This window comes from Mesoplodon bidens, assembly GCF_964165515.1.
Source record: "Mesoplodon bidens genome assembly, chromosome: 9".
NCBI classification, from domain to species: domain Eukaryota; kingdom Metazoa; phylum Chordata; class Mammalia; order Artiodactyla; family Ziphiidae; genus Mesoplodon; species Mesoplodon bidens.
Window position 1 is genome coordinate 92,068,052 of NC_138166.1, and position 26,309 is coordinate 92,094,360.

Here is a 26,309-nt window from a genome sequence, read left to right on the forward strand (position 1 = left end):
AGGCAGAGGAATGGATAAAGAAGATGTGGTACATATATACAATGGAATATTACTCAACCATAAAAGAGAATGAAATAATGCCATGTGCAGCAACATGGATGGACCTAGCGATTATCATACTAAGTGAAGTAATTCAGACAGAGAATGACAAATATCATATATTACTCATATGTGGAATCTAATTTTTAAAAATGATACAAATGAACTTATTTACAAAACAGACTCACAGATTTTGAAAACAAACTTATGGTTCCCAAAGGGGAAATGGGGAAGGGATAAATTAGGAGCTTGGGATTAACATAAACACACTACTATGTATAAAATAGATAACCAATAAGGACCTACTGTATAGCACAGGAAAATCTACTCAGTATTCTATAACAACCTATATGGGAAAATAATCTGGAAAAGAATGAGTATATGTATATGCATAACTGAATCACTTTGCTGTACACCTGAAACTAACACAACATTGTAAATCAACTATACTTCAGTAAAATTTAAAAATTAATTAAAATAAAAATAGATCTCATTAAAGTGGAATCACCCTATGAATGTTACCATAAATATGCTAACAATTGAATTCCAATAAAGTATTTTAAATCTATTAAAAAAATAAAAAGTATATAACTATGATCATATTTGAGTAAAATGTATATGCATATTTATATGTACATATGCTTAGATATATTGCAAGGGCTTCATTAAAATATTTATATTTGTTATCTCCAGTAAAATATTAGGGTAGTAAAATTTTATTTCTAGTTTTCAGCATGGAAGAAGAAAAAATCACGTGGTCAAAATTGCCTTTGGAAATCTCTTAAATCACTGAAAATACAATAAACACAAATGTATTTATGAATCACACTTGACATTGACAAAAACTTTCTCCTTGACCAAACCCTAGCCAGGCTTTTCTAAGCTGCTTCTCACCTAGGCCTCAATCTTGGTATATAAACATTTGAACAAAGACTAACAGTTTCTAACAGCTCAAAGCCACACCCCTCGGATGACCCTAGCTCTCTTAAAAGTGCCTACCTGAACATACTCAAGGCTTCCAAAAAATTTACTGCTTGTTCCAATCGATACCTGGAGATAGGGCTCCTGTCTAGGTTTCACATGGACCAACCCCTCTTAGCACTTTTTGCCGATTTTCACTTCCCTTGCTCTATTGAGACCTTCCTTGTCTTATTCTCTCTTCTCCCTTTAAAAAGCCCAGTCACCTCCGTACAAATCAAAGCTGAATTCAGTCCACACTGGACTCTTTTTCCTACTGCAATAATTACTAATCAGAATCTGTCCCTACCACTTTAACTAGTGTCTGACTTTATCTTGGACAACATAGTTTCTCAGTAAGTTTACTGCTTACTAGAAGTCACTAATGAAACTATGAAATGGATAGATTTTTTATTCCCATTAACTGGTGAAGTTCTGTGTATCATCTTATGCGTTGATTCATTGTTTCCATGCTTCTGGGGAAGGTCAGGCATTCAACAGGACAACAAAATCATTGTTCAGCTGTGACAATTCAATTAGGGTTTTTTGAAACCCTTGAAAAGTAAAGGTTTGTCTTTCATCCTTGTCTAGTATTTTTTTTTCCTGGGCAGAAATTAAAAATTTTTATGTATTTCCCTCTATAAGAGAAATGGTTTTCCAGAATTCTGAAATCTCCCTTTTCATTTGAGTATATGGAGATGTGAAATTAGAGTCTTATGATAAGCTGGTTCCCCCCTTGCCCTCTCCCAATCCCCTGCCAATTCACTCTTCAGCAACCAGAGTGCTCTTTGTAAATTGCAAACTGATCATGACACTGCTTAAAACCTTTCAGTTACTTCCCACTCCTCCTAAGAAAAAAAATCCAAAGTATGCTTGCAAGGCACACTCTCTCCCTGTACTTCTCTGCACTTTGCTCATCACAGCTATTTTCTATTCCGAGAACACACCAAGCTCTTCCCATCCCCAGGACTTTGCACCAGATGTCATCCCACCTGAAATGCTGTTACCCTTTACAAGTTGTCAGCTTCTTATACTTCAGGTCTCAACTCCAAAGTCACCTACCCAGAGAGGACTTGCCTCTTTTTATAATTTATTTAAATTGATGTACAGTTGATGTACTTTATTACATAAGTTACATACAGGTGTACAATACAGTGATTCACAATTTTTAAAGGCTACTCTCCATTTATAGTTACTCTAAAATATTGGCTATATGAAGCCTTGTCTCTTAAAAAGGCCTGTCTCTCATGGAGTGTATGGATTTTAATTCAATTTATCTTTCAGTAAAGGAATGTTGAGCCAAAAGAGGGGGTGGGGGGAAGGCCTGTCATCCCTTTCACTCATTATCATTGCCTCCCAACATACTTTCAAGTTGAGTGCTTTACAGATATGCAAATAAGATACGCAAATAATTAATTTGAATCATCTTAATTTTGTGCATAGAGTAAGCCTCTTGAGAGCAGGAATCTTGTGGTGGTGTGCTGCGAAATGTTTGATAGGCTTTCCAGAAACAGTCCTGATGGTAGCATTTGCCTGTGGCCATGGGATAAAAACCACCACCGTGCTAATTTCAAGCTACAACGTGACATCAACTAGCTTGCAAAGTAATTTCCTGAAAATTTAACAATCAGCTTTCACAAGCCAGTGCAGGCCAGTTCCAGCACACCACTGGACACTGGTCTGGCTTATTTATTGCTGTAAATAAAGAGAACAATGTCAGGCACAGAGTAAGCGTGCAATAAGTGTTGGCTGAACGTTGAACTGGGATAAATTCTTTCTTATTTTTGGCCGTGCCTCGCGGCATGCAGGATCTTAGTTCCCCGGCCAGGGATCAAACCCCCCGCCCCTGCAGTAGAAGTGTGGAATTCCCTTATAAATTCTTGCTTCTACTCTATCAAATATAGATTGTAGCTTATGGAGTCCTTTTTGGCATTCTAACTGCCAAACTGTGAAAGAGGCAGTTTGTAGAATTTGTAGAAATTACCCTGAAAACAACTTGTCGAATGAGTCACCAAAGTAAGTTCCTAAATGAAGGACAAAAGAAAGAGGAGGAGAAAGGAAAGGGGAGCGAGAAGGGAAGGAAGAGGAGGAGGAAGAATTAAGTGAAAGTAAAGTCAATTCCCTTGCTGATGGCCACACCTCTCATTGGTCCCTAGACCAATAGCATCAGATTCACTCTGGATTCTTGCTAAAACTGTAGGTGATGGTCCCATATACAGAATCAGAATCTCTGGGTGAAGTCCAGGAATCTTCACGGTATCAAGTTACCCTAGTAACTCTGATATGCACTGAAGCTCGAGAACCGCGTCCAAGGGTACACTGACTGATGAGCTCATGAGAGTGTCACCAAGCTCTCCTGTCTACCTGGAGCAGCCGGCCCCACTCCAAACCCAGGCAAATATTCTACGAGCAAACACAAAGCTTGCCAGATTCTAACTTCCCATCCTAAACCTGGTGAGGAAAGCAAAACATTCCAATTGCATAGTGATTGAAATAACTCAACTGGACTTAAATATTCCTCAGTAACAGAAATACTCTTATTTGAATATTTAGCATTTGGCCTTGAGGCTATTGATCATCGTTATGGTTATTAGCTAACACTTATTGAGGGCTTACTATGTGTCAAATGTTGGGCTCAGTGCTTCGTATGTATTAATCTCATGCAATACTGAGAAGAAACCTACATAGTGGGTGCTATTGTTTATCTTCATTTTACAGATGAGGGGGGCATAGAAAGTTGGGTGACTTCACTGTGAAGAGTTGAGAACTCCCCGAGCAGGATGCTAAGCAGAACAAAGCCCTATGCCCCAGGAGACCTGGTCCTAGTTGAGATATTTCCTGGTCCACAAAGTCACCAAAAGCAGGGTGGTCTCAAAGATAAATGCCCACAAATACCCAGAGAAAATGTTCCAAGTGGTTGAGAACCAAGAGACTCTCTTCCTAATTAAAGCTTGGAAAATAAACTCGACCTCGCTCTGATCATCCAGAAACAGGATCAATATTTTAGTGCTGCCTTTCACCATTATGTTCTTTTCTGAACATGCTGAAATAAGTACAAAAGAACTGTGAAAAGCAAAACTGCAAGACCAAAACTGCCCTCATTTTTAATTAAGTAGGCAAAATATTCCCAAAATAGTTTTAATAAGGGTGGTAGCAAAATCCCATTAAATTATAAGAAATACACATTACAGTCTGTTTAGCCCATGTCAACCCCCTTTCTCTGAAAACTGCCCCTCCCAGGGTGCATTCATCCAGAAATCTGACTCTTGGCCACAACTGATTTAGCTCAACTATGAACAACTGACCAGGCCTGACCAGTGAGATGCCAGAGAGAGCATCCTTCTGGGATGCAGAGAGTACTTTGGTGCCTGGAACTAAGGTTAGATGTTTGGGATTTGCAGGGCGGCCATGTCCGTGGACAAGTATAGCACACTGGTCTTGAGGGAGTACAGCCTGAAAGCTCAGTGACCCTGGGCCCCAGACAGATGTGAGGAGGACACAGCCTGGGTCCCTGACAGCCCTCACTGCCTAGATCAGGCCCACCCAGGGCCCAGCCTCACTCTTGTCTTTGGCTGCAGCCAGCTCAGGTGGATTTCCATTTCTCGTGGCCGAAAGAGAATGATCAGGGCAGAGGGACAAGCTGCTTGGCCGTCTGAGGAACCATGACCCTGTGGGTCACCACATCTGCCTCTGCTTCTCTCCTGAAACAGGGCCCATCCAACGGTCCAGATCACCCCTGGATTTTCTCCCAGCCTGTGCCTGGTTTGTCCAAATGCTGGACTTAACCTGCCCAGGGCCACGTCCTTGCACCCTGATGCAGCCTCCCTGCACTTCTGTGCTGTTTTTCAATTGCACCCTTGACAGTGTCAGGGTTGGAGCTCACTGTCGTTCAGCTGCCCCAGCGCCTTGTGTCATCCATGTCTTTTGCATCTTCCCCCAACAATGTCCAGCAAAATCTAAACCCTGCATGCAATGCATTACATGCTATTCACTGGAAGACTGAAGACCCAGCCAAATTAACCAGACAATGGGAAAACAACACCTCAAGGAAACTCAAGTAAACAAATCCTTGGTTAAACCCTTAACCTGAAGGGAGCCAGGTCCCTCTTTCCCCACCTCCCTTAGACATATCCTCCCTACAGAGACCCCTGGGCTGTACCTGGGATATAAATGGTGCCACCATCGCACCAATGGGACACAGGGAGCCACTGGTCCCCATCCCCAAAGTGCGCGTCATTGTGGGGTAGACCTGCAGTGGAGGAGTGTAGAAAGCATCTGTTAGCTTAAACCCCTCTTTCCCAAGTCCTCTGCCTTTCCCTCCACAGGTCAGGCTTTGGTATACATAAAAGGCCAAATATTCTATATGGATATACAGGATATAGAAAATGTTCATTTTCTCAGGTACACAACTTTGAATTTTAATATCAGAAAATAAACACTTAGAAATTATCCTTTAATTGAGCAAATTCCAAACTAGGTGTTTAATATTCCAAACGTAATTTTAGAAAGGTACTTGCAGTCAGACAGAAGATTTCCACTTTAGAGCTATAAACGTATAAAGGTGGTTCTACTGAATGGAAGGAAAATACTCCCCAAATAACAATCCAACCAAACCTTTAATACAGATACAGTGAAAAGAATCGACGAGAGTGCCACATACATGCTACACCATTCACCATGTTTGTGTTGTAAGATCGTATGGTGCAGTCTACTTTCTTGCTGCAACTTTCTTGCATTTATAGTAAAACCTCATTAATCTGTACTTCACTGATTCAGAGTTCTTGATAAATAAGCAAATAGCATTTAACAAAGAAGATTTTAGGGAGAATATATGAAAGAATGCTTCTTTTAATTTTATAAAATTTTCTCTTAATGCTATAAATACTGATCAGTTTTCAACAATTCACTGAAGCAAAGCACGTGGCCTCTTTACTTGGCCACATCGTGTTAGCCACCATCTGCCAAATGCAAAAAACAAGACGCTTTCCTGCCCTGAGGGGCACTGCTATATTTATAAGAATGTCTGGGGGTGGAGTGCCTTTTCACAGAGACTTTTTCCTTTTCTAGAAAATGAGGCTAGTGGCTATTGAAAACAATGGATTCAGATACATACAGATGATCTTTGCTCGAATATCAATTTTTTTGGTTCATTTTTGACCGTTCTAGGAGATGAAATAATAGAAGACAAGCAACTTCAGGTACACATCTTTTTTTTTTAAGCAATAAGTATCAGGGAAAAAATACTTAGGAATGACCCTTTAAATGAACACATTCCAAAATACATTAAATTGAATATTCCAAATATAATTTGAGGCACACCACAATAGACATAGACATTTAAGTGCACAAATTCACAATAATTTTAGAAGATTGTTAATGGAACTAAATGAAATACTACATATATGTCAAATGTGTCATAATTTCCTATTTTTATCTATGTGAGGGGAAAAGAATCTTTTTCTCTGTGGTTTTGATATGTCATCTGTATTCTAAACAGACTTCTACATTTTCCAAGATGAAGATGAATGCAGCTTTAGCAGTCCCTATAGCACCACTTTCTCCGGCTCAGTGAAAGGCAAAACCAGTTAAAATACGAAGTTTCCTACTCAGATATTGCTTATTTCTAGGAATATTTGCTCTTTAAAGTGGTGGTTTCTGAGAAGCTCCTCAGAAGTGATGTATTAAGTAGATATAGTAATTCAATAAATTAAGAATTACTATTATATTCGAATTTAAGCTACCTACAACAGACAGGGTGGGATGTGATCTTTCAAAAGAATAAAGGTGAAAAATACATTCTAATTTTAAAAAGGGAGAAATAGGGTGTTTTACATTTTATCAGCAACCTGCAGGTACTGGGCCCTATCCCTATTTCTTCGGGAAGCATGGTATGAGGGCAAGAGTTGTTTTGTACATGGATGCAGTTTAGTGAGAAAGGGAGAAGGTCCTATCTTTCTTCTCAGAGACTGGCTTTCACTAGACCCCATGGGGCAGGAGAAAGGCCACATCAAATAAACCTTCTGGTGTCATTTTAATAGGATGTTTTTAGAAAATCATCAAAAGTCAACAGAAGCCAGGGATGCGTGATCTATAGACAGACACCTGCTCTAAGTAGCTCACCTCGCACACCTTGATGTAACCAACCCCTTCCCCAAAACTAACCTCATCGGTGTAAATATAGATGGTGTTGAAGTTGGACGCCACCAAAGCCCTCAGCATGAAGAGGACGCCGATGAGGCCGGCACTAGGGAACCAGAAGCGAGACGTTACCAAAGGCGACACGGAGGGCCTTCTGGGGCCCCGATCCCAGTACATTACAGACGCCAATACACATCCCCGAAGACCAGGTCCCCAGGGAGGTGCTGCTCCTCAGCTGGCCTGACTGTGGGGTCCTAAAGCAAAAGCCTGACTTAATCCTTCAATCCTGTTCCCCCAGAGTGTGCCATTCCAGCCCAGCCCCCCCCACCCCCGCAGAGATGAGCACACCTCTGCCACCACCCTTGGAAAATGGTACAGACGGTTTTCAGAATAAGTCATATATATTATAAATGAGGCCCACTCTAGGGTCACAAATTCAGAGTGCAATGAATTTTCCCACTACGGGTATGCTGTCTACATCCCTATCTTGACAACGGTGCAGATCATTTGGTAAACAACCAGAGTCTCCATTCTCCAGGAAGCTTTGCATAAAGATCCTAAATATCTTGGTAAGTGAACTGAATACTCCCATGCTGGTACCCATGTCCTGTGAGTGCTGAAGATAGACCTGCTCAGGAAGAGGGGAGGGGCAGGTACCAGGGGCTTGTTTGATCGTTCTAGTCAAACAAGCAGCCTGTAACTCTACTCTTGGTGAAAGGGACTTGCCCCTAACCTCCACTGAAGGCCATGGGTCAGGAGACGTCATTTTAAAACCACTGCACAAAACTAGATTGCTTTAAAGCAACCAGACAGCAAATACCTTGAAGTGCAAATACTGAGGAGAAGAAAGAATAAAGCTGTGCATCCCACGGTAATAGAAAGGCTCAGCCGTCTTCCCAGGAAATCCATGCCCAGGATATTTAAAGGACTCACTAGGAAAAAAATGACAAAGGCAATTTTCAGAACCTTGAAAGCAAATGGCATTCATTAATGGCATGGATTCCTCCCTGTCATTTCAGAAAGAAGCAACTTAATCCAAACGTCATGCGTATTCCAGCCAAGACCCAGTCACACTCTCATCGACTTCATGACTCCTTCAATATGCTTTTCCCACGGGGATCCAAGAACGACAAGCACTGGAGTATATGAAGGATGTTTTACGCCCAGGATGCTTATTACAGCATGCAGGTCTATTGTAAACTGCCAACTTGCTAGACCTATATTTTAAATGTTTTATACTGTTTTTCAAAGTCAAGGTACCATTGATTTTTAAGTACCATTATTTTATGTCTATTAAAGCAGAAACAGTGCTTCCAGCTGAAATCTAACATGCCATTGTGAGAAACATCCCAGTTTCAGAGACGTTACAGTGTAGGGGAATGCATCTTAGAATTGATACATGCACTAATTCAAAGCTCCACTCCTCCAGACTTCTCCCCACACTGATCCGCACTGGAGACACCTCAGCATGATTTGGGGACTCGTCCATTTCTACCAGGCAGTAGTCAAGTGTATGACAGGTCACTCTTCTCTCCTCTGAGACTCTGAGTTGCACGTCCCCCACCCAAAACAGAGAGCCACCCAATAGAGAGATACGAGCAATTTCACCAATGGTGCTGATAATCATGGTCTGGTAGTCGGAAGGGCAAACACCTGGCAGTGGCAGGGGCTCTGGCTCTCCTCCAAGACCCCTACGGTCACCACTGCCTCAGACTCCGACCGCGAGCCACAGGCCAGGTCCCGCTCCAGCAGCTCCGAACTGGCCAGGATGACCCCGTAGTAGGCGAAAGAGATGCCCAGCCTGGAAGCAAGAAAAGATGGACATTAGGAAAGGCTGTCACCAGGACTGAAGGAGGGGTAGCACTGTGAGAGGTGGGGAGAAGTGGGGAGAGCTTCTCAGGTGGAAGAAACGGTGTAGGGAGGGGAGGGGGGTGGAAAGCGGGGACACGTTTCAAGGGGACACTAGGGGGTGGCCTTCAGCGGAGGCTGTACGGTGGGAAATGCATTTGCAAGAAAAACAGGATGGAACTAGATGGCGGAGGACCCCTCAGGCCAGGAGGAAGTTTTGTAAGAGGCAGAACAGAACTAACACTGCGTTGAAACAGTCTCCCTCATTCTACAGCTTATGTACTGTAGCCCTGACCATAAAGAGTTAAATATTAGAGAAATGTTGCTTGTGCCCAAACAGCTCATTAAGTTCCCTGAAGAAAGTTCCCATCCCAGGTGGTCCCTGTTAGTTATGGCTACTAGTTGTAGATAAGTTCGTTTTCAGCTAGCAAACAAGCAGAGATAAGTGTGGTAAAGTAAAAATAACTGCTAACGACTTAAAGTTTTGCAGGAGCCTCGGGATGCAGCCTTGTGAGCAAGCAGAAGAACAGAGAAATGTTCTGCTTCCCTTGAAGGCCAGGTGGCTCCAGAAAGTCTGCAACCCACCTTTATCCTTTAATCTTGAACCCTCCCGCTTCCCCTTTTCCCTTAGCATAAAAGCAGCCTGAATTCTCTTCCAAGTTAAGATGGCTCTTTAAGAGTTTCGTCCACCATCTTCTCCGCCTGCTGGCTTTCCAAATAAAGTGGATATTACTCGCCCCAACACACTGTCTCTTCTTGGCCTGCCATGAGGCCAGCAGTAGGAGCTTAGACTCCGCAGCAGCTTGTTTTCTGCAGCTGCTGCCACAAGTTAGCACAAACTTAGCACTTTAGCACAGTATCTCACAGTTCTGGAGGTCAGCAGTTCAGCAGCTCTGGCTGACTTCTCTGTGCGGAGTCTCACGTGGCAGACATGACGGTGCAGGCAGGGCTGCTCCACTTTCTGGGGAAGAATCCAGCTCCAAGCTCACCCAGATGGTCGGCAGAATCCAGCTGCACGGGGGTGTAGAACTCGTGTCCATTTCCTTGCTGGCTGTTGACCAGTGGTTTTCAGCTTCTGCAGGCTTCCTTCACTCCTTGTCTGTGAAGCCAGCAACAGCAGGTCGCGTCCTTCTCATGCACTGAAGCTCTCCTTCGACCTCACCTCACGCTTTCTCTTCTGCTACATCTCTGATTCCAGCTGGAGAAATTTCTCTGCTTTTAAAGACTCAAGCGATAATATTGAGCCCACCTGCCTAATTCAGGATACTCTCCCTATTTTAAGGCTCGTAACCTTAATTACACCTACAGTCCCTTCACATCTACATCCAAATTAGTGTTTGATTGAATCCCCAGGTGTTGGAACTCTTGGGCATCATCTTTAGAATTCTGCCTTTCGGACGCCATGAAGCTATGGAAGGTTTTTACTTTTGCTTGATGTTTTCTTACTATCTTTTTTTCTGTCTGTTCTTTAATAGATATTTTTACTGAGATATAAACATAACATACAGAAAAGTTCCTATATCAAAGTCAAGAAAAAGAATATCAGGGGAATTCGCTGGTGGTCCAATGGTTAAGACCCTGTGCTTTCAATACCGAGGGCCCGGCTTCGAGCCCGGGTCAGGGAACTAAGATCCCACAAGCTGCGTGGCCAAAAAAAAAGAAAAAGAATATCAGCCTCCCAGAAGCCCCCCTCATGCCTCTCTCATTTTTACAGAAATGGTTGTAAAAGCCATGTGTAAAGACAGATGGGGACAATCAAGGAAAATCACATATGATCTGCATAGTGGATGATATTAAAGTGATGATTGTTAATCTCATTGGTGCGATTTTAGGATTGGAATCATCTAAGAAAATGTCCTCAAGTAGTTGAGACTCTTAATGAAGTATCTGGGGATGAAATGGCGTGAAGTCTAGGGCCTGCTTGAAAATACTTCAGAACAGAAAAGAACAGCTGAAGTAAATACGGGTCGATATCGGTGACTGTCTGATCTGGGCAATGAGTAAATCAGGGTTCATCATGGTATCCTCCCTACTTTCATGTGCATTTACAAATTCTCATAATGAAATATTTAAGAGGAAGACAATAATCACAATATTTCTCCTTGTTATTAAGGTAGCTTTAATATTTTTTTTGTTTAATTTCCAAATAGGAAGTATATATATTTTTTGGCCACACCATACAGCTTGCGGGATCTCTGTTCCCCAACCAGGGATTGAACCTAGGCCACGGCACTGCAAGCGCCGAGTCCTAACCATTAGTCTACCAGGGAATTCCCCAAATATTAAGAGTATTTTAAAAATTAAAGAGTCTCAAGAGGAGATGCCAACCTATTTTTAGTGATTATATCTGGGAAAGGCAGACAGACAACCACTTTCCTGAATTCAAACACTATAGATTAGTTTCTACTGTTTTGAATCTTTATGGAAATGGAACCACATAATATAATATGTATTTTGTGTGTCTTTCTTTGCTCATTATTACATTTGTAAGATTCAGCCATGTTGAGCACAGAGCACCAGTTTTCTCGTTTTTATTACTGTGTAGTGTTCTATTTTATGAATATAACAGAATCTATCCATTATACCTCTTGATGGGCATGTGGGTTGTTTGTAGTTGGAGCTGTTACAAATAATATAATGCTATTTTATTTTACGATGCATTTCTGTTGGGTATAAATCTAGGAGTAGAATTGCTGAGCCATAGGCTATGCATACTTCCAACTGTAATAGAAACCTCTAAACGGTTTTCCAAAGTGGTTGTACTAATTTGAATGCCAATCAGGAGTGCAGGAAAATTCCAGTTACTTTACATCCTTCCCAACATGGTCAGTCTTTTTAATTTCATTTTTTTTAAGTTATCTTTTCAAACTTTTTTTTTTTTATTTATTTTTGGCTGCGTTGGGTCTTCGTTGCTGCATGCGGGCTTTCCCTAGTTGCAGCGAGCGGGGGCTACTCTTCGTTGCAGAACACGGGCTCTAGGTGTGCAGGCTTCAGGAGCTGTCACATGCAGGCTCAGTAGTTGTGGTGCATGGGCTTAGTTGCTCCTCGACATGTGGGATCTTCCCGGACCAGGGAGAAGACCCATGTCCCCTGCATGTGGAGAAAAGGGAACCCTCTTGCACTGTTGGTGGAAATGTAAATTGATATAGCCACTGTGGAGAACAGTATGGAGGTTTCTTTTTTTTTTTTTGCTGTACGTGGGCCTCTCACTGCTGTGGCCTCTCCCGTTGCAGAGCACAGGCTCCGGACGCACAGGCTCAGGGGCCATGGCTCACGGGCCCAGCTGCTCCGCGGCATGTGGGATCTTCCCGGACCGGGGCACGAACCTGTGTCCCCTGCATTCGGCAGGCAGACTCTCAATCACTGCGCCACCAGGGAAGCCCTGGAGGTTTCTTAAAAAACTAAAAATAGAACTACCATATGACCCAGCAATCCCACTACTGGGCATATACCCTGAGAAAACCATAATTCAAAAAGAGTCATGTACCAAAATGTTCATTGCAGCTCTATTTACAATAGCCAGGACATGGAAGCAACCTAAGTGTCCATCAACAGATGAATGGATAAAGAAGATGTGGCACATATATACAATGGAATATTACTCAGCCATAAAAAGAAACGAAATTGAGTTATTTGTAGTGAGGTGGATGGACCTAGAGTCTGTCATACAGAGTGAAGTAAGTCAGAAAGGGAAAAACAAATACTGTATGCTAACACATATATATGGAATCTAAAGGGAAAAAAAAGTCATGAAGAACCTAGGGGCAAGATGGGAATAAAGACACAGATTTACTAGAGAATGGACTTGAGGATATGGGGAGGGGGAAGGGTAAGCTGTGACAAAGTGAGAGAGTGGCATGGACATATATACACTACCAAACGTAAAATAGATAGCTAGTGGGAAGCAGCCACACAGCACAGGGAGATCAGCTCGGTGCTTTGTGACCACCTAGAGGGGTGGGATAGGGAGGGTGGGAGGGAGGGAGACGCAAGAGATATGGGGATATATGTATATGCATAACTGATTCACTTTGTTATAAAGCAGAAATTAACACACCATTGTAAAGCAATTATACTCCAATAAAGATGTTAAAAAAATAAAAGATCCTTTGGGGGGCTAATTAAGGGGTGACTATTTCATCACCAAAGAATTCTATTTAAAAAAAAAAGAATATTTCAGAAAGTGATAAGGCTATGAAAAAAAGAAAGTAATGTGATGGAGAGTGACTTTTAATGATCAGGATGATCTTTCTGAAGAGGCAATGTGTAAGGCCAGTAATAAGCCATTGCAGTAGATCAGGTAAGAGGTGATGTGGCGTTGAAAAGGATTTTAGTAGTGAAATGGGAAAAAAAAATTTATCTGATGGATTTGGCACACATTTTGGAGGTAAAGGCAACAGGATTTGCTGATGGACACTGCAGTTGTAGGTCCACTAATAGGGGGTAAGTCAGTGGGGCTTGGTGATTGATTGAATGGTGATGACAGAAAGGGAGGGGTCCAGGACAGCTCTTGAACGTGTGGCTCAGAAAACTGAGGGGACAGAGCTTGCTATTAACTGACAGTGGAAACGTGGACAGAAGAGGCTCCAGACGAAGATGAAGAGATCAGGTCTATGAATGTTGTATTTGAGGGGCCTGCAGGATATTCAAGTGGCTATCAGGTAACTGGCCACCTGGGTCTGAAGTTCAAGGAGATGCTCTTGGTTGTAGATCAATTTGGGGGAGGTAATAGGTACATAGATAGCTAAAACCACTGGACTCCTCAATTATCAGTAGATGACCCCAGGAGACCTGGAAAATAAGACCAGCAGGGAGAAGGCATAACCAGGAAACATGACAAAGAATGAGTAGCAGGTGGAAGAGACAATGTTCACAGATGAGCTTGAACAGGATTATGCCCATTAAATAACATTAAGTGTAAAATCTAGCCCCTAACTATTGAAAGTATGCGTGTTCATGTTAACAAAGATCAGAAGAAGAAAGCTGGGAAGAATGTAAAGAGTTAGCGTTCAGTATTTATTAGGGTCTTTCTAATTTTTTTTGTTGCCTAAATTTAGTGTCAGAAAAATTAAACATAAAATTTAGGACTTCCCTGGTGGTCCAGTGGCTAAGACTCCGTGCTCCCAATGCAGGGGGCCTGGGTTCAATCCCTGGTCAGGGAACTAGATCCCACATGCCGCAAAAAGATCCTGCATGCAGCAACTAATAGACCCCGCACGCGGCAACAAAGATCCCACATGCTACAACTAAGACCCGGCGCAGCCAAATAAATAAATAAATATTTTTAAAAATTTTTTAAATGTTCTCCTACTGCCTTATTTATTGCCAAATATATAATGCTTCAGTGGGAAGGGTCATCACTTTCCTGGGCTCTGAAAGTCAGGGCTTTTGGATAACAATGACATCAAAGATGGTACAAGGGCACCTAGATTGCTTCTGGATGCAAAACCTCTAGTCAGTAGCCAGCAGGGGTCTGAGGAGGGTGGCAGAGCATCCCCACCTTCTCACCTGGACAAATGGCTCAGCTGGGAGGAGACAATTACAGAAGTTCCCACAGGCGTGAGCCAGTTATGGAATTGCAGACCCGAGTATCCACGAGGGAGACTCTAAAAGGGGTGGTAGCTGTATCCCTCCACTGAAGACCCAGTGGGGAGAGAATGTTCATCCCAGATGCATTCCTGAGCTTCTGTCATTCTAGTGAAACCAGCCAGCAGAATGTTTCCTGAGGAAGGGGTTACGGTGTTCTAAATGCTGCTGCTGGATGATACACATCCTGGCTCAGAAAACCTTGGAATTGGACTTCTGGTGTCAAGCATCCCTAATGCTCTTTGGTTGGTACCAAGTCATAAGAGTATGCTAATCAAAGAACAATCAACCAACCAGAAGAAACACCATGTACACCATATCCTACAGGATCAGAAGACTGATCAGAAGAATTCCCATTTTACCTTACCTGAGACACGGGGAGCATATAGCATATAGCCTCGATATTTTGTAGGCAAAACTTCAGTCTTTATGATTAGCCTAAACAGGAAGGGGGAAAAATACAATCATGCTTTGATAAAACCAAGTAACTTTTTTTTAAAAAATCATAATTTTTCTTGTCACAGGGATAAAGAATTCAAAAACATAAATATTCATCATTGTAACATGATAAGAAATAGGTGTGTTGGTCTCTGTCCCTGGTTCCTGCTAACCTGGAAACCTTGGGATTTCCTGGGTGACAGGAGCATCATTTGTTCTACTGCAGTGACTCTTGATGAGCCCTTGATGGGGGCTGGTCGAGAAAAATCAAGCCATGATTAAAATCTTGGAACTTTCAGCCCTAACCTCCACTCCTCTGGAGAGAAGAGCGGGGCTGGAAAATGAGTTAATAATCAATCATGCCTATGTGATGAAGCCTCCATAAAAAATTCCTAACATACAGGGTTTGGAGAGCTTCCAGGTTGGTGACCATAGCTATGTGCTGGGAGGTGGTGCACCACAAACTCCACGGGGACAGATGCTCCTGTTCTTGGGATCCTTCCAAACCTCGCCCTGTGTATATCTCCTCCTTATTTATGTTTCCTTTAAAATATCCTTTGTAATAGACCTACAATTAGTAGACTGTTTTCCTGGATTCTCTGAGACACTCTAGCAAATTATTGAACCTGAGGAGTTTGTGGGAACTTCCAATTTGTAGCAAGTCAGACAGAAGTTGTGGGTAACCTGGGGACCTACTACTTGTGATTGGTGTCTGAAGTGGAGGACAGTCTTGTGGGACTGAGCCCTAAACCTGCGGGGTCTACGCAAACTCCAGCGAGGGTCGGAATTGAATGGAATTATAGGACGCCCAGCTGGTGTTGGAGAATTGGTTGGCATGTAAAGAAATCCACACATTTGGTGTCAGAAGTGAAGTACTGGCAGAATTACTGAGTGAGTGTGTAAAGAAAAACAGAAGAGATTTTTCCCTGTACGATCATACACCAAAATACAATTATTAACCCATGTAAGAGAACAATATAAAATAAACTTCTAAGTGCTCTTCTGTTTACATTTTTATTCCCGAAGTTATTTTAAACCTTCAACCATTTAAGAGATATTAGCCTCATTTCTTTCACCAAGAGAAACACTGTCAAAATATTTTGCCAAGCCTGATTCCCTTTTCTAAAACATATGTGGGAAATTAAAATACGCCCAAGAGAAAGCAAATAGTTTCTCCAACTAATGATGACAGTCAAAGCACAGGTTTCTAATTAAGTACATATTAATTTTTTTAATAGAAGAACAAATGGACTTATATCTCATCTGTTTTCTAATTGTTCTCCTCTGTTGCAGTTATTAACCAGGATTTGGAGTTTTAACATATTTATTGAGCTGCTTCCTAAGGGATGTTTTCAAATTCTACTTAACTTCTCCACCTTTAGGGCTCCAGAGCACAGAGTGATGCTTAGCTTATGCCCCCAGAGAAGAACGATTCTTTCCCTAACACATTAGGGTAATAATTAGGTGCTTTGACATCTCCTAATATATTCTAAGGGCAACTTGCTCCAAGGCACCCAGGAGAAAATAGCTTGAGGAGCCTTGTTAATTTAAGAGAGGCTCCCAAGTTGCTGAACATTTAGCATTACGACTTTCACGTCCCTGAATGATGAGGTATTACACACCTATCCCAGGGCAGAAAAAAGACAAGCAGCTGCATAGCTGTTTCAATCTGTCTCACCTGCTCTGCAAATTCACTTTGACACAGTCTTCACAGTTACAGGGCCATGGCACTTTAAAATAGTTATTCCTGAATGTTACAGGTGCTGATGGTCAAACTAAAGTCTTCCAGAAATTCTCAAGAAATTAATGGATTGTGTCTGGGTTGACATTTTTGTTACCTACCTCGTACGGCCCTTTTTGTTAGCATATAGTCTAACAAAATATTATTTATCTAAAAAATGCTGATCAGCCTTAGGAACAAAGAAATTAACACATGCTCAATCTAGCACCCTGCTAGCCTCACCATCAAACAACATTTTGAGGGGCAAAGAGCTCCTAGTGGAATAAGCAGCCATCACTGGGGGGGGAAAAAAAACTCAAAAATGATTAGCACAGGTGAAGTCTATAAATTTGCAACTTATCGATGCTCTTAGTCTATTAACCACAGTGAATGTGGTTAACAGACTAAGTGGATGTGTCTCTGGGTGTTCACATATCTCCCCCTGGGGTCCTCTAGGTGATGTCTTTACCTTTGGGCATGGCCAGACACGCCACAGACCACCATCGTCCGCAGGAAGACAAACCAGATGTACGAGGGAGAGAATGGGGTCAGCAAGAAGTAGACTCCCCACAGCAACGAGATGAGCAAAATCTGAAGCAACAAAAGGAGACATTAATGGGACCCGCCGCTATGGAAGGTCAGGAAGCAAACCTAACTTCTGAAGGTGACTTTTAGTTTCATCCAGATGTTTGCTTCTCTGTGGAGCTAATCTTTAGCGAGCTTACTGATCACTCACAATCATCAGACAATACAATCCATATCATTTTATTGTCTGAAAGCCCAGACATTCCGAGTTTAGACCATTCTTCAAAACTCCCCACAGCCTCCGCCCTCACAGGTGGCAGGAACCTGAACTTGTAAATCAGAATGCAGAACCTTGTCCTCCCTGCTTACAGGGATGTTGGGAGCACAATGAAGCACTGTGCTGGAATGAGTATAAGGAGAAAATGTAAGGATTTGCTTTTTCTCTAATTGTAAGAACAATACAAGTTTATAGTAGAAAATATGGAAAAAAGAAAAAGATATAAAAATATTTAAATCACTTTTGATTCTGCAACCCAGAGAAAATACTATTAACACAGTTTTATCCTATTTTCACTGATTATAAAGGAAAACATAATCTTAATAGCTGCAAAATATTCCAGTGAAAAGACATACTATAATCCATGTAATATAATGCATAAACCTTTCCCCTCTGGTTGAATGTTGAAGTGGTTTCACATTTTCTATTAAAATCAGCTGTGACAATGTCTGTGCATAAATCTTTGTGGTTCTCTGATGACCTAAACAGTCTAGATTTCTGGAAGACAAATTATCAGATGAGGAGAATGGATATTCTCAAGGTTCTTGGCTTATGCTACCAAATTGATGGTCAGAAAAATTACATCAATTGTATGTGAGGGTGTCTAGACACTTGCAGACTTCTTTAAGAAAAGTAAAACTTCCTTATGGATTTGGTGTTTGATATGGCTTTGATAACAGGGAAAAAATGATATCTTGCTATGTAATTTTGCTTCTAATAACTCCTGTGATTGAGTTTTTCAAGGTTTCTTGACCATTTGTCTGTCTCTTTTTGTAAAATGCCTTTTTGTGCTCTCCACATTTTTTTGAGATACTTGTGGTTTCATATTAATTTGTAAGAATCTATGATATTTTGTGCACTTCAAAACATACATCCAAGCCTATTACTGTTTTGTGGGGGACTTCTCCCTTTGTATTTACACCTAGAGAGGTCTTCACCACCAGAAATCAGACAAGAAGAGAAAGAGAGACCTGGGTTTATCATCAGAAGACATAGTTTTGTCTTGATGTTGAATCTCAATACATGTGTGACATCAAGCAAGTGGGTTAGTTTCAAAGCTACACCCAAGTTAACTAATGTGAAACCGCTTATGTTTATACATGCAATTTTCACATTCTGCCTGCTATGTTCTAACTATGCTCATCCATCAGCTGTACACCTGGACTATGGGGACCAGGTATGGGGACAGGTATCTCGGGGAAGGATGAGAAAGCAAGAAGACAAGCCTGGAATTCAGGCATGTGGTGTCAGAGAAGGATGTTTCCGTACTTTCTAACTTGGGTATTGATAGAGAAATGTCCACAAAAGAAAAGCAGTGGTGATGTCACCACAAAAGAATACACAAAAGAAAATTCTAAATCATCCTTCAAAGCCAACCTACCTTCCAGCGGCCATATCTGTCAGCCAAGAGGCCAAAGAGGATGCTGAATACCATGTAGCCAAAAAACACCATCTGGAGGTGGGGTGAAAAGAAATTATCCTCTAAGCAGCGTTTTTATAATATGCTAATTACTACCTTAAGCATTCACCCACCTGAACTGAAAGAAGACGGGAAACGTGGGAGGATTGGAAGCTGAAGAACAGGCTTTCACAAAGCTCTCTCCTGACTCCTGTATAACACGTTCAGGGCTTCAGAGGTTGATGATGCCCACACCTGAAGTCACTGACACCAGGTAGAAACAGGGGTCCTAGAAGCAGGTAACTGCTTTGCCTCTGATCCAAGATGACGGCACTGGCCTCATTTCACTCAGATGTACAATTGTGAATTTCCATTTTAATAAGAAGACTCAAAAAGTCTATTCATGCATGCTCTGCCTTATTCCTCACACAAGTTGAGATGTCTAGAAGCAGTCTTCCTTTAGGTTATTACAGGGAAACCTAACTTTCAACAAACACCAAAACCAGTCATCCATTTAGAAACATTCTTCATCACTAATATAAACCTACTTTTTTTCCTTACTTGTTCTCACAATAGCTTTTCCTTGGTAAAATTCAAGAACTTGGGTATGATACCAGCCATGTAACTCAGCCTGAGCTGTACTTTTATGTGTATGCCTTTAGGTGACTTATTTTTCTGCCTTCAACAGTTCCAAGCTTTACTTAACTCTCCTTTCTAGCAAGATCCCTGACTGATTGCTTCCAGAGTAATCAAAGGAAAGGTGTTAGCTGGCATTTCTAACACTTTTTCCGTGAAAAAGCTCTTTCTCTCTGCTGCCTGCTTTGCTTTTTCTTTTTCCCCCTTACTCTTCATAAGGAAGACTCAAAAGCATTTCTTTTACAGGGAACTATAAAAAAAATCATATTTATACTTGAACAACAAAAGCCATACTTTTCCTCTATGCACTGTTCTCTCTAGGATACAGTTGAAGGAAGGAGAAGCCAATATTTTCAATGCCCAGCCTGGGATAGATGCCGCACCGTAATGAAATCTAGTCAGTCCTCAGCAAAATGATAAAAATGAGGACAATGGGACACATTTTGCATAAATCCAAATTTATTCATTATGAAGGGCTCTTTTTATTCTGGAATAATTTTCTTTCTGATTGTTGGTATTAACATGCCCGTATCATTTATTTTTATTTGTATTTTTTGAAAGATGACGGTAGTTGATAGCAAGATTTTCTGCCTCTTTCTCTTGGTTGGAGGTCAAATTTTTCCTCCTACCCTTCTACATTCTTTGGCTGGTCTAATAATTAAATTGATTTACGACAGATTGACAGGAGAAAAGCAAGTTTAAGTTTGTATGTACAGGAGTCCCATAAAAATATAAGACCCAAGGGCAAGTTGGACAGTTGAGGCTTATATGAGCTGAGGAATGGGAGGGGACCTGGGGCTTCAAGTGGGGGGGTGGTAATTCACAGGACAATAAGAAGAGCAGATGTTTGGTAATTAGATATTTGCCTTGCCACACAGATAGGTCATTCAGATGAAAGTCATCTCTGGGAATAACTCTCTCTCTGAGCCAGGCCCCCTATCTAAATTCTTTTAGGTAGTTAAGGGAAATGTAAAAGTTTTTCTTGAGTCGGCTGGGTCTTGATTGCCTTCAGCTCAAAATAATCCACATGCCAAAGGGGCATATTTTGGGGTCACATGTTCTGCTTCCTTTTCCTCTTCTGATGGCCTTCCTTGTCAAATATATATATTTTTAATCTTAACCCTATGTCAGCCACTCAGTTTTTTTGAAAAGTCATATCAGTTGGTGAATCTCCAAACTTTGGGTCTCCTGATATAAGCAGTTTCTATTGTGGAACCTGAAATTATCAAACTCCCTCCAAGAAGGGAAAGGTGAACTAACTTTTCTTTTCTTTTAATCAACTTGAATAATAGGAAACAATAGACAAACTGCCTGTGGCAGCGAGGAAATTAGTTCTTAGGACTTAAAATACTTTTGTTTATTGAGATGCTGTGTGGTGTTAATAACACTGTATTAAAGTGAATTAGCTGATTAATAAAAGTAAAGGAAACAGGGACTTCCCTGGCGGTCCAGGGGTTAAGACTTCGCCTTCTAATGCAGCGGGTGAGGGTTCGATCCCTGGTCGGGGAGCTAAGATCTCACGTGCCTCGTTGCCAAAAAACCAAAACATAAAACAGAAGCAATACTGTAACAAATTCAATAAAGACTTTAAAAATGGTCCACATCAAAAAAAAAATCTTTAACAGCAACAACAACAAATAAAAGAGTCAAGTAAAATTAAATTCAAATTTTACTCTGTTCTCTCGCATAAGTGACAGATTTTTACTCCTTCTTGGTTTCTTTCCATTCAGTGTAAAAAAGTGACTTTCCTAAGGCCGAGTTCTTTACTATTAAGACTGTCTAGAGAATAAACCTTAACACCAAGCCTATGTGAACCCCAAAGCTTGTGAACTCTAATCCTGGGGACCACATAGAGACGTGGATTAATATCTCTCTCTCTCTCTCTCTCTCTCTCCTCTCCCCTCCCCCTCCCCTACCTTGGAGGGCCTGCTCTTTTCTACAGTTTTGTTTCTCCAGCACTAACTCTCTTATTCACAAAAAATGTGAGGGACATAATTCACCCACAATCCTTAAGGCCTTAAGTCTTCATGGCCAGACCGTCCAGAAAGTGGAGCTGAAGTTGGGGGAAGGGAAGCCTGGGAGATGGTGAAAATGCTGCCTCTTTGTTAAACCAGTCTGAGCCCCTCCTGTTAGCAAGGTTGTGGTCAGTGAGCCCAGGGGACAGATGGGACTCATAGCCAGGATGACAGAGACTAAATGACAGGAGGAGGCAAGGAACTTGGAGCAGGGAGCAGTCACATCTTGGGTGAGTTGAATTACCTAGAGAAAAGACTTGTGAGCTGTGACCCACCTAACAAGGGAAGCCATGTTACTGCTGACATCGAGGAGCCTCTTTAGGCACCAGTAGGAACAGCATAAAAGCAACCAACGAGATGTGAGCTGTAAATATAGAAATGGTACCATAAAATATAGTTTCGTGACAGTGGCAGATGCAAACACCACACCTGGACCACCAACATTCTCAGGAATGAAGACGTGCAGACCTACAAACCAGCTGTGGTACGCTGATAACTACACAAAACGTTACAGCAGTGACGCTAAAGCTACAAGGATGGACAAGGTATGCTTTCACAACTGTACATATTTTATACGTAAAAGAAAACAAAATGCAATGAGTCACTTAACTATTGGTACAAGCCCTAATAAGGTCTTTAGTTATTTTTATTTATACCCTCTCTCTCTTCTAAAAGTATTAGGAAAACTTAAAAATGGAACAAGTGCAATTTTAAAGAAGGAAACAGAGCTAAAAGAATAAAGGCAGATTTGTACATTTGCTGCCACGATTAGGCATAAAATTGGGCTCCAAATTTCCTGGCCTCCAGGACACAGAAATAAACACAACTGGGCATATAATATACATTATCTGGGAGGAGAACAGAGATCAGTTCCTCAGGTGAGGGGGAATTTTTCCTAGTACCCAATACAGGTGGGAATTCCCAGGTAAAATTTGGTTAAGGCAGTAAGTGAGAGGGTAGGGGCCCCCCTTACCCCACAGCCTTCTGTAGCCCCCCAGGGGTTGGGGGTGAGGGAGGTCTTAGTCTCTTGCAGCCTTACCCTCCTTCAAGGCCTCTGCCATCTGATTGTCATCCTCTACCCATCACCAACTACCTACCTCCCAGACGTTCCCCTCCTTCAGCGAGGAGTTGGCATCTGGCTCATGGGATTTCTCTCTGTTAAGTCTCGCCTTCATGAAAACCAGCTTCAATACTCAAGTAAATGAATACACACACACACACACACACCACACACAGTGTGCTGGCAATTACTTGGTGCTTAATAAATACCTCTTGAAAGAATGATGAGTAACATCCTTAAATCCATTTCATAGCAAAACTTAGTGTTCAATTCATAAAGCTATTCATGACGGTCTTTGAGAAAAATTTAACGCATAACACACACAATTCATTGAGAGTAAGTTGGTGATTGGTTAGGTCACTATGGCCTGAGTAGGCTGTCAGTGATCTGACTTGAACCATGACTAACCCATGGCTAAGGCTCACTTTCTCTGATTTGCAGCTGTCTCTTCCGGGCTCTTGCTAGGGTCTGGAAAATGAGCAGTTCAAGGTTATGCTCCCTAGAGGAAACAAGAAACAGGAGAAAGGCCTCAAATGCTAGTTTGGGCCTGCAAACGCATGAGTTTGGGAAGCCACCACACCAAGTGGAGATGGATCCTGTGGCTCTCAGCCCAGTGGGATCGGAAAGGAAACAGAAGCTCTGGGTCCTCACCTGGTTTATTCTCAGCACAGGAAGCAGTCACTTACCGTGGTCACTAATGCCACCTGCCAATTCTCCAGCTGCCATTCACAGTGGATGACAGGAGACACAACCGCTATTAACATGATCTCCATGGCCTCAGCAACCTTAAAGAAGGAGGGAAAACACCATGTCAAAGAGCTAGCTTGTCATCACTTCTTCCCACATCTGTCTGTCCATCATCCTTCTAGTCCTAAACTCCTCCTTCCCCTACCCCACATAGGGAGGACCTATTATGTACCGATTCAGCACTGCTAGTTGGATAAAGAAGTACAGAAGAACTTTGGTTTTCATGGATGTAATATTTATGGTTTGAACAATTTGAGAGTATCCCTCAAGATTTATGACACGTATTCCCTTGTGACGTTGTTGATCTATGTTTTTGCATTTAACACTATGAAGGTGTTGTGTGGGAGCCACTTAGCTGGCAGGTGACCCTAGCTAGCCACTAGCATCCACGTCAACCCAGCATTGCTATTTTATACTCATCATCATCAAGATCTTAGAGCATATCCCTTGCAAATGGATCTTTGAAATAGTCCCTGATTTCAAGAAGCTGGGATGGAGAGGCAAGATTCATGAAAGCTAGCAAAAAAGCAATGAGTACAAAACAATATGAGTTCATCATCAGGAAAGAATGACTATAGAGCAAAATTAATGCTAAAGTTAGTGCTACCCTGGGTAGGAGTGTGGAGGGATAAATTAGGAGTTTGGGATTAGCAGATACACAATACTATATATAAAATAGATAAACAGGGCTTCCCTGGTGGCACAGTGGTTAAGAATCCACCTGCCAATGCAGGGGACACGGGTTTGAGCCCTGGTCCAGGAAGATCCCACATGCCGCGGAGCGGCTGGGCCTGTGCGCCACAACTACTGAGCCTGCGCTCTGGAGCCCGCGAGCCACAACTACTGAGCCCGTGCACCTAGAGCCCGCACTCCACAACAAGAGAAATCACCATGATAAGAAGCCCGCGTATCACAACGAAGAGTAGCCCCCGCTCACTGCAACTAGAGAAAGCCCGCGCACAGCAATGAAGACCCAACGCAGCCCAAAATGAATAAACTAAACTAAAAAAAAAAAAAAAATAGATAAGCAACAAGGACCCACTGTTAGCACAGGGAACTACATTCAATATCTTGTAATAACCTATAATGGAAAAGAATCTGAAAAAGAATATATATATTCATATATATATATATATATATATACACACACACATATGTATACATAATATATATAAAACCGAATCACTTTGTTGTATACCTGAAACTTATACAACATTGTAAATCAACTATACTTCCATTAAAAAAAAAAAAAAAAGATTAAATGTCAGACCCAACAGAAACTACAGGAGAAATAGAAGTTCTATAGCTAGCAAAAAAAAATGGGGGGGTATTGAATTCCCAGAAGATAGAACACAGATATTCATTTGCTCATAACCAAACAACTGCCGAAGGTGGAAGAAAAGTATTTGAGGATTATCTACCCCACAGGGTTCCCGCTCCCTCTCACATCCCTCCCTGAGTGGACAACCCTGAGCTGGAGGGAAGTGGAAGACTACATGTCCGACGATGAATTAGCTTTGGAGACTCAGAGGATCTCCAAGCACTCACCCCCATGCTGCCCATGATCAGAAAGAGGGCAATGTGGAAACATCCGAATCCAATGGTCTCCACGGCGTCCTCCACAGTGAATGTCTTTGACTCTAACAAGGAAAGGCAAAGTGAAAGCAACAGCCTCTGTGGGAAGGGAATGTATGCAGATTATCACTCACCCCAGAGGATGTTGGAAAACCAATTTGTTATTATAAAGATAGTAAATACAGGGAAGAGGGGGAATTAAACAGTAACTTGAGGACCAGAGATTTCTATGATCCCCTTACCTTTTGGCTGTGGCTCTGGGGTCCCCAGGTTCAACTCCCGAAGGCTAATGATGGTGACCGGCTCTGTCCGTTTGGCTGCCATCTTCTAAATGGTTCAAATTCCCCACACAGCTTCCCTGCAGGAAACAGGGGAGGGAAAATGCTGGAAACAGGGGAAGGAAGAAGGAAAGAAATAAAATCTAGTGTATATTCTCCTTTAATCTTCATAGAAAATCAGTGAAGTAGGTATTATAATTTATCACTATTTTACAGGGAAAAACCTGAAACATGGACAAGTTAAATCATGGAGAGATTGAATGGCCAAATGAGAGAACTGGGCCCTGGTGGCTAGTAATCAACCTGGAGAGGGGGGCCAGGTAAGCTCTTGACAGTTTAACCAATAGTGTCCTCTGACTGGGAATGAAGGTAGGCTTTGCTACAGAAAAATAATCACAATAGCCAATGCTTTACATCTTCATAGATCCTACGGTTTACAGTGTAATCATATGTTATAGCGTGCTTTCTCACCTTATTTTCATTTAATTCTGACAGAAACCCATGGAGCACTTCTTTTTATCTCCCTCCCCACCCCTTTTTGGGTATTTAATCCTAAAAAAAAAATCTTAACCCTAAAAATCAAAAGAAAAATAAAACAAGGAAAGCTGAAATTAGTGAAAAATTTTTTTCAAATGTCTTTAACATAGCAATTTAACTCTACATCCCTAGTGGGATAAACAGATATCCTAATCTGTTCTCAGTAATTATACTGTTAGTAATAATGTTGATATCATTATTTTGATACTAGTACATATTATAGGATAAAGCAATTATGTTACAATTATTAGGAACCAAGATTTTCAGTGTAAGAAGATACAAAAATCAAAGAAGTTATATAAAGACTTTATATCCTAATTTTGAATTGCAAATATCATTGACTTCATTATGTATCATATACATACACACACACACACACATACACACACACACACATACACACACAAAGAAGAATGGTTGCAAAGAACTGAAGCCCATCAAAGATATAAAAATTTTAGGATTACTAAAATGATAATCTCATTGATCACCTTTGGAGAATACTAAGAAACAACTCATTATTCTGAAAACTAGTAA

The 26,309-nt window shown here is 41.6% G+C and overlaps 1 protein-coding gene across 1 annotated transcript in view; it reads right to left on the reverse strand.

Annotated features, from left to right (window-relative positions):
• Window positions 1-25,284, reverse strand: part of SVOPL (SVOP like) — a gene marked incomplete at both ends in the record, with an annotated part of 62,437 nt that extends 37,153 nt beyond the window's left edge. The window contains 12 exon segments of the mRNA XM_081243676.1: window positions 5,156-5,245; window positions 7,159-7,240; window positions 7,955-8,066; window positions 8,731-8,781; window positions 8,784-8,935; window positions 10,289-10,466; window positions 14,936-15,006; window positions 17,196-17,317; window positions 18,910-18,981; window positions 23,325-23,423; window positions 24,934-25,025; window positions 25,203-25,284. Coding sequence (XP_081099802.1) covers window positions 5,156-5,245; window positions 7,159-7,240; window positions 7,955-8,066; window positions 8,731-8,781; window positions 8,784-8,935; window positions 10,289-10,466; window positions 14,936-15,006; window positions 17,196-17,317; window positions 18,910-18,981; window positions 23,325-23,423; window positions 24,934-25,025; window positions 25,203-25,284 — 1,203 coding nt within the window.
• Between the last annotated feature and the right edge of the window lie 1,025 nt (window positions 25,285-26,309).